We start from the raw sequence: 19,273 nt of genomic DNA, 5'->3' as shown, positions 1-19,273 counted from the left end.
TGAGGAATGTTTTGAAAGTTTGGCCGTACCTTTTTGTAACACCCTGTATGCGTATCGCTATCCCATGACTTTTGTCACCTCTCTGTATTTTTAAAAATGGCTATTGTTTAAAAAAATAAAAAAAAGCAGGAAAAACATCGACTTTGTCGGAGTAAACAGATGATGGCAATTTAGTTTATTAACCAGAGACGCAACTGGGCCGCACCACAGTTGGACTCGTCACAGAGAATCAAGTAAACTGCGAAGAAGGCTAGAAAAATTAAACAGGGTTTAGGCTCATTGAAACTGGAAGTGCGACGTCTCGAGGTCCCTCCACCGACTTCCGCCGCAGCGACAGGGACGCTCACGCTTGCACGGAGCCCGTGCGCGCCGGCGCGCGGGCCTCGGCCGCCTGCGCGAGCAGCGGCGCCAGCTTGCAGGCGCGGAACTTGGAGGTGAGCGAGAGCAGGCGGCGCAGCTGCGGGTGCGCCAGCAGGGCGGACGCGGGCAGCGAGCGCGCCGGCCCGTACACGCGCTCCACGCTCTCCCGCAGCGACGGCAGGCCCTGCCGCAGCCGCGGCAGGCGCGTCAGCCACGGCAGCGCCGCGGCCAGCACGCACAGCGTCGTCCGCATCGGCACCTCCGTCAGCCACGACTGGTCGGGCGGCAGCGCCTGCTCCGACAGCAGCCGCTGCTCTTCCGCCTCTGCCTCCTGCTCTTCCTCCTCTTCCTCTTCCGCCTCTTCCGCAACCACACTCTTGCCACTCTTCGACTCCACTGCGTGTCTGCTCTTATCGCTCTTCGACACCGACAGCACTACCTCTCTACTCTTACCACTCTTCGACGCCGACGCCACTATCTCCTCACTAACCTCCTCTATGACCACCCCCTCCGTAAACTGGATAGTGTCGTCGAGGATAATGCCGGCTACAGTGCTCGCCGCCTTCCTGGCGCGCCGTTTCGATTCTGCGAGCCTCATCAACTCCGCCTCCGTGAGGAAACCTTCTTTCGTAAGATCGTTGGGATCCAGCACTATCCTCTTCCCCGTCGACAGAGCCAGAGCCTTCCTGAAGCCTTCCGTTTCGTCCTCGTCCTTACAGAAACACAGCAGCAGTGACGTGTAACTTACTTTGTTGTAGCCTGCGGTGAAAACGTCGGACAATAAGTCTTTCGCCGAGAACTTCCGCAGCCGCAGCTGCGAGTCTTCTTCCAGTTCCTTCTCGAACCAAAACACCACCCTCTGGTAGTCTCTGAACGACACCGTTTCCGTACCGTCAACGTCCATTACTCTGAACTGACGGCGCACGTCTAGGATATCCTCTTCAGTAGGATACTCCAAATCTAACCCGTAGATGAGGAAGTCTCTCCAATCGACGCATTCTTGACTGCCGAACACCTTGTGCACTATATTCTGAAGGTCTGCGGCTTGAAGCTCCATGCATATCGGCGGAAGTATAGGTTCCTCGCCTTCCACAGTCGCACTGAACAAACAGTCTTCCAAAAGGGAAACGAAAGCTCTCTCGGGCATGTTGCCGCTCGGTGCTAAGCGGTGCAACCTCTTCCTTAGATTCTGCAACTGGGAGATACGGAACTCGTCAACAGCCCGACGCTCTTCTAGAGGCTGGGGAGTGGGAGGTGGCGGCTCCGGCAGCAGCACAACGTTCGGCTTCACGACGAAGATGTCCTGCTCCAACACGAGCTGTTCCCTTATCGGCTGCTCTTCCTCTATGGCTGTGAAAAGCACCTGACACAAATTATCCACACTCTCCACCTCGCGCTTGTATCTGTCTCCGATTTCCTCGTAGAGAGAATAAAACATCGACTGAACTGCATTCAGAATTTCAGTCAGATCGTTTAGGCCTCTGGCCAACAAGATATTCAGACGATATATCACTCTCGACATCTCTTCGTTTGCGCAGTACGTCCACTCTGAGACGAGATTATCGAGAGGAGTAGTTTCACCTGCCGCGCTTCTCGCAGTGTCCTCCTTTTTCGTGGACTTTTTGCTCTTCTTATCATCTGCAGTTCCTTCTGCAGTAACCATCTCTCGGAGTTGCAGTGCAACTCTCTCCACAGATGTAACAGCGGAAGAAACGGCCGCGGTGAGCGCCTTGTGGTAAGGAGTCTGCACGGAGAAACTTGTGTCTGAGTTTATCAAGATCCTGGCAACTGCCCCCTTTCTCGTACCTGCTGTCGATGACATACTTCTGTAAACAGAAGCTCCAGTTACTATACTACTCTTGCGGGCACTTCTGGTGACAGAACTGCCTCTGCTTACTCCCTTCGTCAAGACGTCTCTGGTACTGCTTCTGGGAAGAGAGCCCGATGAGTCGACCTTTGATTTTCGTATTAAGTCGTCAAGTTCTTGCGCCTCTCCCGGTTCTGGGTCACTCGACAGTGGTGGAATAGCTATTTTATCAAACCTTTTTTCGCTCGGTAGTTTCGACATCATGTTCGTGTAATAGTCGCTTATCAACTGAAGTGTGTCGATGTAACGATCCAATTCAACTTCCGCAGCTGCGATGAACAGATTTACAAAAGCCACCATCTCTCCCGCGATCCAGCTCTCGCAAATGATCTTCCTCCTTTCGGTTTCGGCTTGTTTCATTCTCCTGTCGCATATTTCCCATAGACAATGACGCAGTTCGGTGACTCTACAATGAAGCTCGCTCTTTATCTCATCGTCTTGGCGAAGATCTTCGTCCATTTCGTTGTATCTCGTCTGGAACTCGTGGACCGCATCCTGCTTTAGATCAGGACGCCTGATATATTTTTGTAACAGCTCAGTGACGTAATTTACGTAGGGAACGATGTGAGAATAATGGATTCGTTTGCTGAAGAAGATTTCCTTAAGTGCTCGCGTGTACATCCACTCAGTTTTCTCCCAGATTGTGGCGAGCGTACACTGCAGGTCTAGTGGCTGGGGGAGGTCAACGTAGTGCCAACCTTCCTCGCCAGGTTTCGCTGGCTCTTCCGTAGGTTCTCCCTCTTTCGCCAGAAAACTTTCCTCCTTCGACGTCATGTCAGATGCAAGAAGTTCCTCCAGTTCCTCCTTCCCTTCCTCTGTTTTACTTTTAACCTCCTTGGCCCCCACTTTTTTCGGCGGTTTCTTCGCTGATTTTCCTTTCTTTCCTTTTTCGGCCAGATCTTCATAACCCTCACCAAACAGCTCGACTGAAGGTTTTAAAGGCATTTCCATGTCCCCTATAACTGTCTTCGCCAACTGTTTCAGGGTAGGGAAGTCAAAACTCTCGTAGTAGAATGCATAATTCATGCCCTGTTCCGTATATAGCTTTTCAAGTGGGGAGAGATTCTCATTAAACACGTCAAGTTGCTCGTCATTGTCCTCCTCAAAAGCCGAGGGTGTCTCTAGTTTCTCGACGTGAATATAAGCGGTTAGATACGTCGAGAAAGGAGGCGGAGGTTCTGCTGGAGTCGGGTTGGGTAATAGCCTCGAAACCCTCTGCTCACGAAACGGATCTTTGTCTTCATCGTCTTCAGATGACTCGGGCGGCATCTGCTGCCCAGATAACTTTTCTTCGAGGACAGAGGCCTGCGAGTAAGTTTTGGGGAAATTTATGAGCACCCATCCATTGATTTCCATCTGATTTTTTAGGTATTCGATCAGCATTGATGCCAGAAGCTCATCGTTAATCTCTTCCCCGACGCCTAGAATCTCGAAAGCTCTCTGGCCGAGTTTTGACTGCGGAGACATTTCTCGTGGCTTTTCTTCCCCTTCGAATACCTCCTCTTCACCATCTTCAGGAATTTTAACAGGTGTCTGCGTAAACTTATCTGTCGGGGCAACCTCAGGCTCTTCTTTTGTGGCTTTCGTCGAAGGCGTGCTGGCAGGTTGTTTCGCTTTCTTCTTACTCAATTTGTTCTCCGTTTCTGCTTTGGTGTCTGGAGTACACTCCTCTTTAAACGCAGCCACGCAGAAGTTGATTACATTCTCCATTTTCACGACGTGCACAGCTCTGTGTTTGAGGAGGCCCTCCAGGATAGCCAACTTGTCGTCTTCTAGTTCTGCTATCAGGGCCGCGGCCACTGGATACCGCGGGATGTCTGCCGGCATCGGCCGAAGAGGGTACGGGTATTTTGCTGCCAGTAACCGGTGGATCACGTGGCCCAGCACATTGAGTGAACTTTCGGTGCCTGCAAGGTGTGGAGCGAGTACAGCCACCTCCCAGGTTTCCTCCAGTGCCAGGTACGCTTGCAGGTCATGTTCGTCCAGTATGATTTGCCTGTCGGTCTCCAGCTCCACTTCCTCAATGAGCTCGTTAACAATCTCCTCCGCTAGAAGCCTTTCCCCGCCTCCTTCCAGAACGTCGAATATAGGGAGACCTTTGAAGAAGAGCGCCTTCCATTGATCCACTAGTTCTTGCGGCACTATGCCTCTGTTGGTCTTTTTGAATTCGGAAACTCTCAGGCCGAAGTCGACGGCGGATTTAACAACGTCCATGCAGATTCCGAAGTGCTTCGCGTAGCGTTTCCTCTGTTTATCGTCGCCCAACCTCTTCTGAAGTTCCTGAAAGCGGTCCCTCTCGAACAACGACATGCTCTCTCGAAAGCACTGTTCGTCGTACACCTCCATAAGAGCGCTATCGAGCTCCTGCTGTTGCTGATCCAGTAGCATCTTTTCCACGCGTAGTCGATTCTCCACCATCTTCCGCTTGTGGCTACGTACCGAGAAGAGTTTGGAAACCGCTTTCTTCTCGTACTGAGACTGTTTGATGAGCTTTTCGGTCACCATGCGGTCGAACTGCTTCTCCTGTTCTTGGAGCAACGCCTCCCACAGTTCACCGAGGACTACCTTTTGCATCCGTTTCTTAAACGTGGCGTAAGCGATTTCTTTCCGGGACGGTTCCTCCAGGACGTCCGCGGTCGGCTTCTTGGGCTTCGCTTCACCGCTGCTCAATTTTCGTGCTTGCTGCCGGATGCACTCTAGCTCACTCTGGGTGTATTCGCGATCGAGTACCGAAGACGTCGAGGGTGTCTGTGTCGTTGAGGACGGTGGTACGTGCACGGCCCACAAGCTGGTCTTGCCCACTTCGAGGCACGGCTTGCGGGGTGGGGACTGCGCCTCGGCCTCCCTGTCCTCGACGTCGACGTGCGAGTCGCGGCACTCGCGCAGCAGGGCGTGGTACTGCTCGCTGTACAGCTTGGCCAGCTCCTCCTTGCTGATGCACGGCTCTTCGCGTTCCACCGTCGCCGGTTCCTTGGCCGCCTCCTGCGTTTCCGGCACGGGCTCCACGGTGAAGCGGGACGGCCGTTTCTGGCGCATTCTGTAGTACTCCACCTCCTGTTCCGCGAGGAAGTGCAACCTGTCCTTGCCCTCGAGGCAGAAGAAGACCTGGTAGAAGAGCGACACCGCGGCCGACCCCTTTCCCGTCGCCGCCGCCATCGCCCGCAAGGTCGCGTCCTCGCACCGCACGCCCACCTCCTCCAGCCATACCTGCACCGACGGAAATTTATCGGAGAGGAGGCAACATTTTGGAGTAGCCTTTTTTATACATAAAATAGGAATCATCGGCCAACCAGTTGCACGTCAAAAGTTTATTCAAACCTTTATCCAGGTTTCGGAAATGGAAGAGGATGTAAATGAAGATGAAATGGGATATATGACATTGCGTGAAGAGTTTGACAGAGCACTGAAAGACCTGAATCGAAACAAGGCCCAGGGAGTAGACAACATTCCATTGGAATTACTGTCAGCCTTGGGAGAGCCAGTCCTGACAAAACTATACCATCTGCTGAGCAAGACGTATGAGACAGGCGAAATACCCTCAGACTTCAAGAAGAATATAATAATTCCAATCCCAAAGAAACCAAGCGTTGACTGATGTGAAAATTACCGAACTATCAGTTTAATAAGTCACAGCTGCAAAATACTAACACGAATTCTTTACACACGAATGGAAAAACTGGTAGAAGGCACCTCGGGGAAGACCAGTTTGGATTCCGCAGAAATGTTGGAACACGTGAGGCAATACTGATCCTAAGACTTATCGTAGAAGAAAGATTAAGGAAAGGCAAACCTACATTTCTAGCATTTGTAGACTTAGAGAAAGCTTTTGACAATGTTGATTGGAATACTCTCTTTCAAATTCTGAAGGTGGCAGGGGTAAAATACAGGGAGTGAAAGGCTATTTACAATTTGTACAGAAACCAGATGGCAGTTATAAGAGTTGAGGGGTATGAAAGGGAAGCAGTGGTTGGTAAGGGAGTGAGACAGGGTTGTAGTCTCTCTCCGATGTTATTCAATCTGTATATTGAGCAAGCAATAAAGGAAACAAAAGAAAAGTTCGGAGTAGGTATTAAAATCCATGGAGAAGAAATAAAAACTTTGAGGTTCGCCAATGACATTGTAATTCTGTCAGAGACAGCAAATGACTTGGAAGAGCAGGTGAACGGAATGGACAGTGTCTTGAAAGGAGGGTATAAGATGAACATCAACAAAAGCAAAACGAGGATAATGGAATGTAGTCGAATTAAGTCGGGTGATGCTGAGGGAATTAGATTAGGAAATGAGACACTTAAAGTAGTAAAGGAGTTTTGCTTTTTGGGGAGCAAAGTAACTGATGATGGTCGAAGTAGAGAGGATATGAAATGTAGACTGGCAATGGCAAGGAAAGCGTTTCTGAAGAAGAGAAATTTGTTAACATCGAGTATTGATTTAAGTGTCAGGAAGTCGTTTCTGAAAGTATTTCTATGGAGTGTGGCCATGTATGGAAGTGAAACATGGACGATAAATAGTTTGGACAAGGAGAGAATAGAAGCTTTCGAAATGTGGTGCTACAGAAGAATGCTGAAGATTAGATGGGTAGATCACATAACTAATGAGGAGGTATTGAATAGAATCGGGGAGAAGTGGAGTTTGTGGCACAACTTGACTGGGAGAAGGGATCGGTTGGTAGGACATGTTCTGAGGCATCAAGGGATCACCAATTTAGTAATGCAGGGCAGCGTGGAGGGTAAAAATCGTAGAGGGAGACCAAGAGATGAATACACTAAGCAGATTCAGAAGGATGTAGGCTGCAGGAGGTACTGTGAGATGATGAAGCTTGCACATGATAGAGTAGCATGGAGAGCTGCATCACGCCAGTCTCAGGACTGAAGACCACAACAACAACAATATCTAGGTTTCGAAAGATATAAATCTGACTTGCGCAGAAGAAGTAATGACACCTAGTGAAGAGCCAAAGAAACTGGTACTCCTGCTTAATGTCGTGTAGAGTCCCCGCGATCACGGAGAAGTGCTGCAACACTACGTGGCAAGGACTCGACTAATATCTGAGGCAGTGCTGGAGGGAACTGACACCACGAGTCCTGCAGGGCTGTCCGTAAATCCGTAAGAGTACGAGGGGGTGGAGATCTCTTCTGAACAGCACTATGCAAGGCATCCCTGATATGCTCAATAATGTTCATGTCTGGGGAGTTTGGTGGCCAGCGGAAGTGCTTAAACTCAGAAGAGTGTTCCTGGAGCCACTCTGTAGCAATACTGGACGTGTAGGGTATCGCATTGTCCTGCGGAATGCACAATGGACAAGAATGGATGCAGGTGATAAGATGCTTAAGCACGTATCATCTGTCAGAGCCGTATCTAGACGTATCAGCGGTCCCATATCACTCCGAATGCACACGCCCCACACCATTACATAGCCTCCACCAGCTTGACCAGTCCCCTGCTGACATGCAGGGTCCATGGATCCATAAGGTTGTCTCCATGCCCGTACACGTCCATCTGCTCCAAACAATTTGAAACGAGACTTGTCCGATAAGACAACATTTTTTTTTATTTACACGTCAAGTTCCATAGGACCATATTGAGGAGCAAATATCCAAGGTCATGGAACGTGTCAGTACATGAACTTACAACATAAAAGTAATAACAGATAAAAATAAATGTTCATGAACCTGAAAAAAAAAATCAGTCCATAAGTTTAAGTAAACGCTATCAGCAATACAATAAGAATCAGCTTAATTTTTCAAGGAACTCCTCGACAGAATAGAAGGAGTGACCCATGAGGAAATTCTTCAGTTTCGATTTGAAAGCGCGTGGATACTGCTAAGATTTTTGAATTCGAGTGGCAGCTTACTGAAAATGGATGCAGCAGTATACTGCACACCTTTTTGCACAAGAGTTAAGGAAGTCCGATCCAGATGGAGGTTTGATTTCTGCCGAGTATTAACCGAGTGAAAGCTGCTTATTATTGGGAATAAACTAATATTGGTAACAAGAAACGACAATAAGGAATATACATATTGAGAGGCCAATGTCAAAATACCCAGACTCGTGAACAGAGGTCGACAAGAGGTTCGTGAACTCACACCACTTATTGCCCGAACCGCCCGTTTATGAGCCAAAAATATCCTTCTAGAATGGGAAGAGTTACCCCAAAACATAATACCATACGACATAAGTGAATGAAAATAAGCAAAGTAGACTAATTTACGTGTCGAAGTATCACTCACTTTTGATACCGTTCGAATAGTAAAAATGGCAGTATTAAGTCTTTGAACAAGATCCTGAACGTGGGCTTTCCACCACAGCTTACTATCTATCTGAACACCTAGAAATTTGAACTATTCAGTTCCACAAATCATATGCCCGTTCTGTGAGATTAAAATGTCAGGTTTTGTTGAATTGTGTGTTAGAAACTGTAAAAACTGAGTCTTACTGTGACATGTTTCTAGTCATCAACAGTCCAATGTCGGTGTTGACGGGCCCAGGCGAGGCGTAAAGTTTTGTGTCGTGCAGCCATCAAGGGTACACGAGTGGGCCTTCGGCTCCGAAAGCCCATATCGAAGATGTTTCGTTGAACGGTTCGCACGCTGACAATTGTTGATGATCCAACATCGAAATCTGCAGCAATTTGCGGAAGGATTACATTTCTGTCACGATGAACGATTCTCTTCAGTCGTCGTTGGTCCCGTTCTTGCAGGATCTTTTTCCGGCCGCAGCGATGTCGGAGATTTGATGTTTTACCGGATTCCTGATATTCACGGTACACTCGTGAAATGGTCGTACGGGAATATCCCCACTTCATCGCTACCTCGGAGATGCTGTGTCCCTGTCGCTCGTGCGGCGACTATAACACCGGTTCAACCTCACTTAAATCTTGATAACCTGCCACTGTAGCCGCAGTAACCGATCTAACAACTGCCCGAGACATTTCTTGCCTTATATAGGCGTTGCCGACCGCAGAGCCGTATTCTGCCTGTTTGCATATCTCTGTATTTGAGTACGCATGTCTATAATAGTTTCTTTGGCACACCAGTGTATTACAACCAGTACATGGAAGTCATAAGTGCATCAGAAAAACATCAAAAATTAAATACAGTAGAAACATAAAATAAATTTACGTGTTACATATTGTATGGAAAGAGACAAGAAATCACAAGGCTTCGCCAACAGTAAAATGATTCATATATGATCCACATAAATGCTACAGCATAGCCATATGGCTTAGTCAAAAGTAAAAATGATCCATGTAAAATATAAGGCTACGTGCATCATACGCACGAACAGACAACTAACAGAACAGAACGGAAAAGGCAGCAGAAAACTTATGCCCAAGTGGCGCTCACGTAAGAAGCGGTGCCAATCACAAAAGACACCTGACACCAATAAAATCGTATCGATTAACAAGCTGCGTCATTTAGAATAAAACACTCGTGCTTTCGATAGTGTCTGTCGGAGTCTGTAGCGTTTCATTCGAAATGACAAGGCTTGTAAACCTATAACATTTTATTGGAGCATGGCACCGCGAAAGACTCCGAGTACCCAGACACCTGAAATATTAATAAATTTTCGCTAAAATAACGTTACAGAAAGAAGAACTTAACAAAACTTATAAAAAAAGCTTTTGGACCTATGCCAATGATAAAAAAAACTACGACGCACATTACAGTAGGATGATGACAGACTGTGTCTTTGAGAAAAATAACACCTTGAAACAGCGCGGGAAACCAAATACAGCTGCTGTGTCAATTTAAGAACTGGCCGAAAGCCACCGAAACAGTTTCTGTTTTTAAGCTATAATTGATGATTAAGAATAATGTCCCTCCAAATGAAATTGTGTTTAAAAATCTGAAATTCCTACAGCAAGTCCAATATAAAACCCTTCTCTACCCCACGCAAAATAATCGTGTCTTCCACATTTCATAGGCGAGTGCGCCAATGCATGAGATGATCGGGACACGTACAGCCACCGTCCCACTTACCCAGTAAATGTTCTTTGAGTCTCGCCCTGATAGCTCTTCCTGTCTGCGCTACACAGTCGCAGGGACAATCATTAAACCTTATTTTATGGACGCCAGAATGAGAAAATGTTTCGTCATCACGCTTTAAGGCGTGAATTAAATTTTTCCCAGGACTGCTGTTAGTCAAACACGAAACTGTACAGCCATATTCGTTAGTAAGAAGAGGCTTATCTTAAACGAAATATTTCCTTGAAACGGCGAGGAAAAGAAATACTGTTTCTGTAATGTTATTTTAAGGTAATTTTATTAAAATGTCAGGTCTCTTTTGTGGTTGGCACCGCTTCCTATGTGAGCGCGACCTGGGCGTAAGTTTCCTGCTGGCTTGTCCCTTATGTCGTGTTAGTTGTCTGTTTGTCTGTACAATGCACGTAGCCTCAGATTTTACATGGATCATTTTTAATATTGACTAAGCCTTATGGTTATGCCATAGCATTTGTATGGAACATTTTACTGCTGACTAAGCCTTATGATTTCGTTTCTCTTCTTACATAATATGTAACCTTAAGTTCATTTTATATTTCCATTGTACGTAATTTTTTATGTTTGTTTTTGCTGCACATATGACTTCCATGTATGGTTGTAATATATCCTACTTTTAGGTGTTATTACTTTTTCTGAGGAAGACAGGTTTATATCTTTCTGACCTAGATAAAGGTTTGAATAAACTTTTGACGTGCAACTGGTTGGCTGTATGGTTCTCACTGTATCGATAATTCTACACTAGGTGACTGCTGCCATGTTCAAGATTTTTTTTTCCTTTATACACTGATGAAACAAAACGTTAAGACGGCCTTTGCTCAATAGTATGTTGATCCACCTCTGGAACGTAATACAGAAACGAAACGATTCTGCATGGCACGGATTAGACAAGCCCTTGGTAGGTTTCTGGAGGTATGTATCAGCAGATGACTACACGCAGGTCACGCAGTCCCTGTAAATTACTGGCCAGTGGTTTCTTGGCGCCGTGTTAGCGCCCGATAACGGCCGAGATGTGTTCCATCAGGTTCGGATCAGGCTAATTTGCTGGCCAAGACATCTACGTGAGGTCTCTATCATGTTCTTAAAACTAGTGTAGCACTATTCTGGCGCGGACAAGTATCCTGCTGCAAGATGACAGTGCCGTCGGGGATGACATCAAGCATGAAAGGAGGCATGTGGTCTGTTACAATATTCACAGAGTCAACAGCTGTCATGGTGTCTTCGATTAGTGCCACAGCTTCCACGGATCCACATATACATCTACCTCTATTCTGCTACTCACAATAAAGTGCCTGACAGAGGGTGCAATGAACCACCTTCAAGCTGTCTCTCTACGTTCCACCCTCGAACGGCGCGGGGGAAAAACGAGAACTTAAATTTCTCTTATTTTATCGTGATGATCAATGCTCCCTTCGTAGGTGGGTGCCAACAGAATATTTTTGCAATCGGAGGAGAAGACTGGTGATTGAAATTTCGTGAGAAGATCTCGTCGCGACGAAAAATGCCTTTGTTTTAATGATTGCCATTCCAATTCACGTATCACGTATGTGGCACTATCTCCCCTATTTCGCGATAGTACAAAACGAGCCGCCCTTCTTTGAACTTTTTCGATGTCATTCGTCAGTCCCACATGATGCGGATCCCAAACCGCACAGCAATACTCCAGAATAGGGCGGACAAGCGTGGAGTAAGCAGTCACTTTAGTAGACCTGTTGCACCTTCAAAGTGTTCTGCCAATGAATCGCAGTCTTTGGTTTGCTCTGCCCACAACATTATCTATGTGGTCATTCCAATTTAGGTTATCTGTTATTGTAAGCCCTAAGTACTTAGTTAAATTTATAGCCTTAAGATTTGTGTGACTTATCACGTAACCGAAATTTAGCGGTTCTTTTAATGCTCATGAAAATAACTTCACACTTTTCCTTATTCAGGGTCAATTGCCACTTTTCGCACCATACAGAAATCGTATCTAAATCATTTTGCAATTCGTTTTAGTCATCTGATGACTTTACAAGACGGTAAATGACAGCATCATCTGCAAACAATCTAAGACGGCTACTCAGATTTTCTCCTATGTCGTTAATATAGATCAGGAACAATAGAGGGCCTATAACACTTCCTTGGGGAACGCCGGATATTACTTCTGTTTTACTCGATGACTTTCCGTCTATTACTACGAATTGTGACCTTTCTGGCATGAAATCACGAATCCAGTCGCACAACTGGCGCGATATTCTATAACCACGCAATTTCACTACACGTCGCTTGTGTGGTACCGTGTCAATAGCCTTTTGGAAATCTACAAATACGGAATCAATTTGAAATCCCTTGTCAATAGCACTCAACACTTCGTGTGTGTAAATAGCTAGTTGTGTTTCACAAGAACGATCTTTTCTGGATTCGTGTTGACTATGTGTCAGTAAACCGTTTTCTTCGAGGTAATTCATGATGCTCGAACACACCTGCAAATCGACGTTAGTGATTTGGCCTGTAATTCAGCGGATTAGTCCTATTTCCCTTTTTGGGTATTGGTGTATCTTGAGCAATTTTCCAGTCTTTAGGTACGGAACTTCCTGTGAACGAGCGGTTGTATATAATTACTAAATATGGAGCTATTGTATCAGTATAATCTGGAAGGAACCTGACTGGTACACAATCTGGACCGGAGGCCTTGGGTTTATTAAGTGATTTAAGCTGCTTTGCTACTCCGAGAATATCTACTTCTATGTTTATCTTGGCAGTTGTTCTTGATTGGAATTCAGGAATATTTACTTCGTCGTCTTTGGTGAAGGAGTTTCGGAAAACAGTGTTTAATAACTCTGCTTTAGTAACACTGTCATCAGTAACTGCATCGTTGTCATCGCGCAGTGAAGGTATTGATTGCGTCTTGCCCAGGTGCATGTCCTCCACAGCATAATACTGCCCCCATCCGGCCTGCGTCCATAACAGTGCACGTTTCGAGCAGTCGTTCGCCTGGGTGGCAGTGTGTCTGGACACGACCATGAACGATGTGTAATTACAAATGACAGGCGACACGTTTCCATCGATCGATGGACCAGTCACGATGACCCCATGTCCATTGAAATCGTAACTGACGACGTCGTTTGATCAACATGGGAACACAATCGGATTTGCTGTGAACAGTGTGTCCTGCCTGAGTGCTGTACTCCTTTGTCAGATCTGCGGCAGATCGCCGCCTATTCTGCTTTAGCAAGAAGGTAAGTCCCCTACCTCCAAGTCCAGTGATGAGGGGTGGACGTCGAAAACCTCGTCCACTCTTGGTTTCCCCATCCTCAACCACGACAGCAGCAAGCGAAAAGCCCTTTCCCAGATGCTCGTTCCCAGGCGCTAGGTCATAACAATATGCCCTTTATCAATGCCGCTTACGTTAGTGATTTTCCACATTTGCGCCTCGCAGCGTCAGTAGAATGACGCCCCATTCATCTGTAGTCCTCTTATACAGGATATCCCAGAAGGAATGGTTAATATTCAGGGATGTGACAGGAACGATCATTCGAAGCGAAAATGTCTAGTAAACATGGGCTCTGAACTGCATACCTTAACAACTATGAGAACTTCTCCATCTTCGATTCCGTGAAACAAATCTCTTCTAGTGCAAGCTCTTAGCTTTCCATGTTTTGCGAAGTGGTAGTATGGTCCAAAACAAGAAAAAACCTCCAGTAAACATGGAGCACTTGTTCTCTTCGCTACTGTGTAGCCCATCTCTTCTACAGAACATGTGCTCATAGTTCTTAAGGTGTGTATATTAGAGCCAATGTTTACTAGACTTTTTTGCTGGGAATGATCTTTCCTGCCAAATTCCGGAGTACTGACAATTCCTCCTGGGATAACCTGTATGCTTCTTTAGAAGATCATGTGTCCGCAAGGCCACCAGGCTGCATTCAGTCTCGCGGTGGTCGGTGGTCATAAGTTTTGACTCATCAGTGTATAGCTGATTCGGCAAGTTTAAGAATATGTCGTACCCCAGAAGTTATATATTAGTCAGGAAGTACAAAAATCTTATTATATCTGAAACTACTGACTGTTATCCACTCAAAATTTTTTGTGGGCAGATTATTTTGATATGAAAATGGTAAGAACTTTCCAGTAATATACCTAAAGCACAATTTTATACTACTATTTCACATACTTATGAGGAAAGTGCCCCCCCCCCCTTCCCCTAAAGTAGGCGTTCTAGTCTCCTGGCTCTGCATTCGCCTGACCGCTAGTTGCTACTTATCACTTCGACGTTATATGTTTTGACAATTGATGTAGTTTTTATTGTGCTGTATTTTTCGTTACTTCTCCCAGATATCAGCATGTAAGTCTTTCAACCCACATCTGTTCTTGAAACGTAATATTCAAGGTTAATGTTTATGTCTAAAACGTTTCATTTAGATGTTTGGTTAAAAATTTAATTACTTAACAAAACGTAGGCTGTAGCTGCCTAAACGGGACTTCCTTAAGCTGATGAAACCGAACCGCTTACTTTTACGTGTTTAAAGTCTGCCTGTCTTATTGGCTAGGAGTTCTACTGCAGATTCGAAGAAGATAATGGGGAGATCTACTAAAATGACTAAAGCTATTGATGCAGTTCAGAAAAAGATGAGTTGGAAGAAGGTCGACAAACAGTTTAATGTAAAAAAGAAAATGAAAAAAAGGAACAAAGCTTGTGAGGTTGTCCGACATGAAGGTCGGTACACTTGAGGAAACAGCAAAACCAAAGAGGCAGACCTGTAAGTTTGGGCAAAGATCTTAAAGAAGAGTTGATTTAATACTGTCTTGCTACGGAATCTCCTTTCTTAGATCTTACTCATAATAACTTGTACAGAATGGCCCTACAATTTGCAGAGAAAATAGCACTGAAAGTTCTTTCATAGGCCAAATTGAGGGAAAAAAGTAAGTTTGACTTTTTCTTACGCGCCACAAAACCACACTGTCAGAATGAAAGCCTACAAAAACGTACTTCACCAGGGGTCTTGGGTTCAGCGAATAAAACAAACGCATTACATCTTCATATGAATCCTGGCCAAAATAAGTTTTCTAGTATCAAACACAGGTCTTACCTTGAGAAAGAACTTCTTGAAAATATACGATTGGAGTACAGCATTGTATCGAAGTCGATCACGGACGCTAGGGAAACCAAAAGAGGAACATCGAATCGTTTGAGGTTTGGTGATTTACAAGAAACTGAAAATTAAGTGGACTGGTAACACAAAAAATAAGTACGATATGATATTGCAGTGCTTGTGTTATTCCAAATTACGATGCAAAGTTCCTTCGGACAAGCATGCATGTCTGAAGAAACAGGCACAGCGACGACTGCAGCCGTTATTAAATACATTAAATGCAATCGCAGTTGTGAATATGGATAACCATCGGCTTTATAATGGAATGACGACAGTGAAAATTTTTGCCGGACCGGGTCTCGAATAATTTGAAATGTGTGGTAAGTTCCTATGGGACCAAACTGCTAATGTCATCAGTCCCTAGGCTTAGACACTACTTAATATAACTTGAACTAACTTACGCTAAGGACAACTCACACACCCATGCCCGAGGGAGGACTCGAATCTCCGGCGGGGGCAGCCGCGCAAACCGTGGCAAGGCGCCCAAGACCGCACGGCTAGCCCGCGCGGCCTCGAATGATTATCGCGAGCGGTCGCCTTATCATATGGCCATTCGATCACGACTCAAGTCCAGTCTCAAACTTCCATATATCGTCAACTGTTTGTCTACAATCTGTACTTGTACATCCATTATGTATATTCCCATACAGAGGAGACATTTTACTCGAAAGTCGCTTGCCCGTTGTGGCGGATAAATATGATATTGCAGTGCCTGTGTTATTCCGAATTACGATGCAAAGTTCCTTCGGAGATGCACCCATATTGCTCTAACACTCACAGACACGTGAATGAGGCTCTAACAAGGTCAGAGAGGTAGGATAGACGTCAAATGACATCAGCCAATCTGACGTAAGATTACCCCATCATAACTACCCTGTTGCAAACCTTCCCAGCAAACATGTTTTCAGACATAATGATTGAAGCAGAAGAAATGAACTAAAATTTGTGCTTCAGTCATTATCCTAGATAAAAAAAAGCACTCCGTCTTCAGGCCACAAATGGCCCATCGGGACCATCCGACTGCCGTGTCATCCTCAGCTGAGGATGCGGATAGGAGGGGCGTGTGGTCAGCACACCGCTCTCCCCGTCGTTATGATAGTTTTCCTTGACCGGAGCCGCTACTATTCGGTCGAGTAGCTCCTCAATTCGCGTCACGAGGCTGAGTGCACCCCGAAAAATGGCAACAGCGCATGACGGCCCGGATGGTCACCCATCCAAGTGCCGGCCACGCCCGACAGCGCTTAACTTCGGTGATCTGACGGGAACCGGTGTATCCACTGGTGCAAGGCCGTTGCCCCATCTTAGATAAAGAAGAGACTTAAATGTCTCAGAGAAAAATATAATTATATGATGATTTCAGACAACTCAAGCACGGAAATGATACGTTTCCGGACACAGATTTGTATTCAAAATAGTATGTACTCACTCCCCTCTCCAATTCCTAGAAGTCTGTAACGGGAATTTCTCAACGCCCAATATATAGGGTGAGTCACTAACTACTGCCACCTTGAACAGCTCCGAAAGTATGATAGTAGCTTGGAATGTTTGTGGGATAAATGTTGCATGGCACAACGGGGGCCATAATATGACGTTGGATTTTTGTTGCTAGGTGGGTTCAAATGGCTCTGAGCACTATGGGACTTAACTTCTCAGGTCATCAGTCCCCTAGAACTTAGAATTACTTAAATCTAACTAACCTAAGGACAACACACACATCCATGCCCGAGGCAGGATTCGAACCTGCGACCGTAGCGGTCGCGCGGTTCCAGACTGTAGCACCTAGAACCGCTCGGTTGCTAGTCGGGGTCGTGTCAGATCTATGAAGGTCAACTTTTTTTTTTAATGGGATGCTATAGTTTGGCATTTATTTTCTGATAGCTGTTATCGAGACGAACCCAATGCTGTGTGAACAGTAAGGTCTTTTAAGGTCAACGACGGTCGAAATGGTGGCATGAACGACCATGTACAGAAGGTGTTCGAAATGAAGGCCTTTGGTATGAATGCAGTGCTGCAATCTTCTTATCATGGATTGAGCAGTATTCCTTATCACTTCGGCACTTATCGAAGAACATGCTCTGACAATTCTCTCTCGTATGTCGTGCAAATAGTAAATATTTGCCGAATACGGCGTATCCATCTAACTTGACTTTGACACGTAAACACCATTCGACAGTTTCGCAATACAACACTAATAGGAACGGTAAGACAACTATCGTCGAATCATGCGAATGTGAATTATGTATTCCTTCAAAGAACAAGTCGATATGCTTCTCATTTACGGAGATTGCCAACGAAATTCAGTGAGAGCTATAGACTTATACGCTGAAAGATATCCTCAACGTACTCACCCTACACGTTATACATTTAAATATGTGTATGATAAACTGAGAATAACTGGGTCTTTAACGCATCAGAAACATATCCGGCAAAGGAAAGTTACAAACGAGGAAACGGAAATTGGTACTCTTGCCACTGTGGTCCGAGATCCTTCTGGTAGTTCGCGTCAAATCGCAAGGGAATCTGCCATTAGCCAGAGTAGTGTTGTTCGTGTTCTGCATCGCCATAAATATCATCATTAACAAATCAGTGTCCACCAAGAATTACCTGGTACGGATTGCATGCGTCGCATTGAATTCTGCCGATGAGCTCAACTTAAGATTCAGAGGGATGACACATTTATTAATTTGATTTTATTTACTGACGAGGCTACTTTCACGAACCGTGGAAATGTTAATTTGCATAACATGCATTACTGGGCAACTGAAAATTCATATTGCCTTCGGCAAGTTGCAAACCAAAAACCGTGGTCGGTGAATGTATGGTGTGGGATTCTGGAGGACAGGATTATAGGCTTCAATTTCATCGAAGCAAATCTTAATGGTAGGAAGTACACCACATTCCTGCAAGAAACATTAGGTTTGTTATTGGAAGAAATAACTTTAAGAATAAGCAACAGAATGAACTATCAACACGATGGGTGACCGACACATTTTTCGCTGATGGCTAGAAATGAGTTGCAGAGACAATTCCCAAATCGTTAGATTGAACGCGGAGCAGATGTGTCGTGGACAGCTCGTTCGCCAGACTTGACGCGTCTGGATCTTTTCTTGTAGGAATTGGTAAAAAAAATTGTTTATAAAGACGTTCCAACTACACCTGAAGATATACAGAAAGAATCGTCGGAGACTGAGCTTCGATAAGAGCCGATGTGATAAGGAATACCACTCAATCCATGATAAGAAGATTGCAGCACTGCATTGATACCAATGATCATCACTTCGAACACCTTCTGTAAATGAACGTTCATGCCATCTTTTTGACCTTCGTTGACCTTAAAAGACCTTACTGTTTCACAACATAGGATTAGTCTCGATAGCTGCTATCAGAAAATAAGTACCAAACTATAGCATCCCATTTAAAAAAACAAAGCTGACCTTCGTATTTCTGACGCGACCCCACCTAGCGACAAAAAACCAACGTCATTTTATGGCCCCCATTGTCCCATGCAACTTTCGTCCCACATACTTTTCAGCTTGTATCATACTTTCGGAGTTATTCTTGGTGGCAATAGTTAGTGACTCACCCTGTATACGGAGTGATTAAACTTTCAAACCGCTGTAGAAATAACACCACTGGTCAGAATGACGTCAAATTGCTACGGAATATTATCGGGGAAGGGGGAAAACGTATGGCAGCACAAAAATAAATATTTACAAAATGGAGCAATTGATGGCGCAATAATCATCATAATTTAACACTGGTCGACTATAAATGAATAATGCAGCAATGCCCAAGGTGTACGTTTTACGTTAAACAAACTGCACTACTCAGTGTGCATGGGGGTACAGATGTGATACTGTTAGTTACGTAAGCCTATCCACCACGGTAAGGTCATATCACATCGGATGGGAAAAATCGGT

The 19,273-nt window shown here is 45.3% G+C and overlaps 1 protein-coding gene and 1 pseudogene across 1 annotated transcript in view; both read right to left on the bottom strand.

Annotated features, from left to right (window-relative positions):
- Positions 1-343: 343 nt before the first annotated feature.
- Positions 344-19,273, bottom strand: part of LOC124775675 (sperm flagellar protein 2-like) — a 52,411-nt gene continuing 33,481 nt past the window's right edge. The window contains exons 2-3 of the mRNA XM_047250503.1: positions 851-5,434; positions 344-652 (exon numbers count right to left, since the gene is read on the bottom strand). Coding sequence (XP_047106459.1) covers positions 344-652; positions 851-5,434 — 4,893 coding nt within the window. The remainder of the gene's footprint in view (positions 653-850; positions 5,435-19,273) is intronic.
- On the bottom strand, positions 16,532-16,649 carry LOC124778953 (annotated as a pseudogene).

This window comes from Schistocerca piceifrons, chromosome 2 (assembly GCF_021461385.2).
Source record: "Schistocerca piceifrons isolate TAMUIC-IGC-003096 chromosome 2, iqSchPice1.1, whole genome shotgun sequence".
Classification (NCBI taxonomy): domain Eukaryota; kingdom Metazoa; phylum Arthropoda; class Insecta; order Orthoptera; family Acrididae; genus Schistocerca; species Schistocerca piceifrons.
The sequence above is the reverse complement of the archived record's forward strand: the minus strand, read 5'-3'. Positions and strand labels throughout refer to the sequence as shown.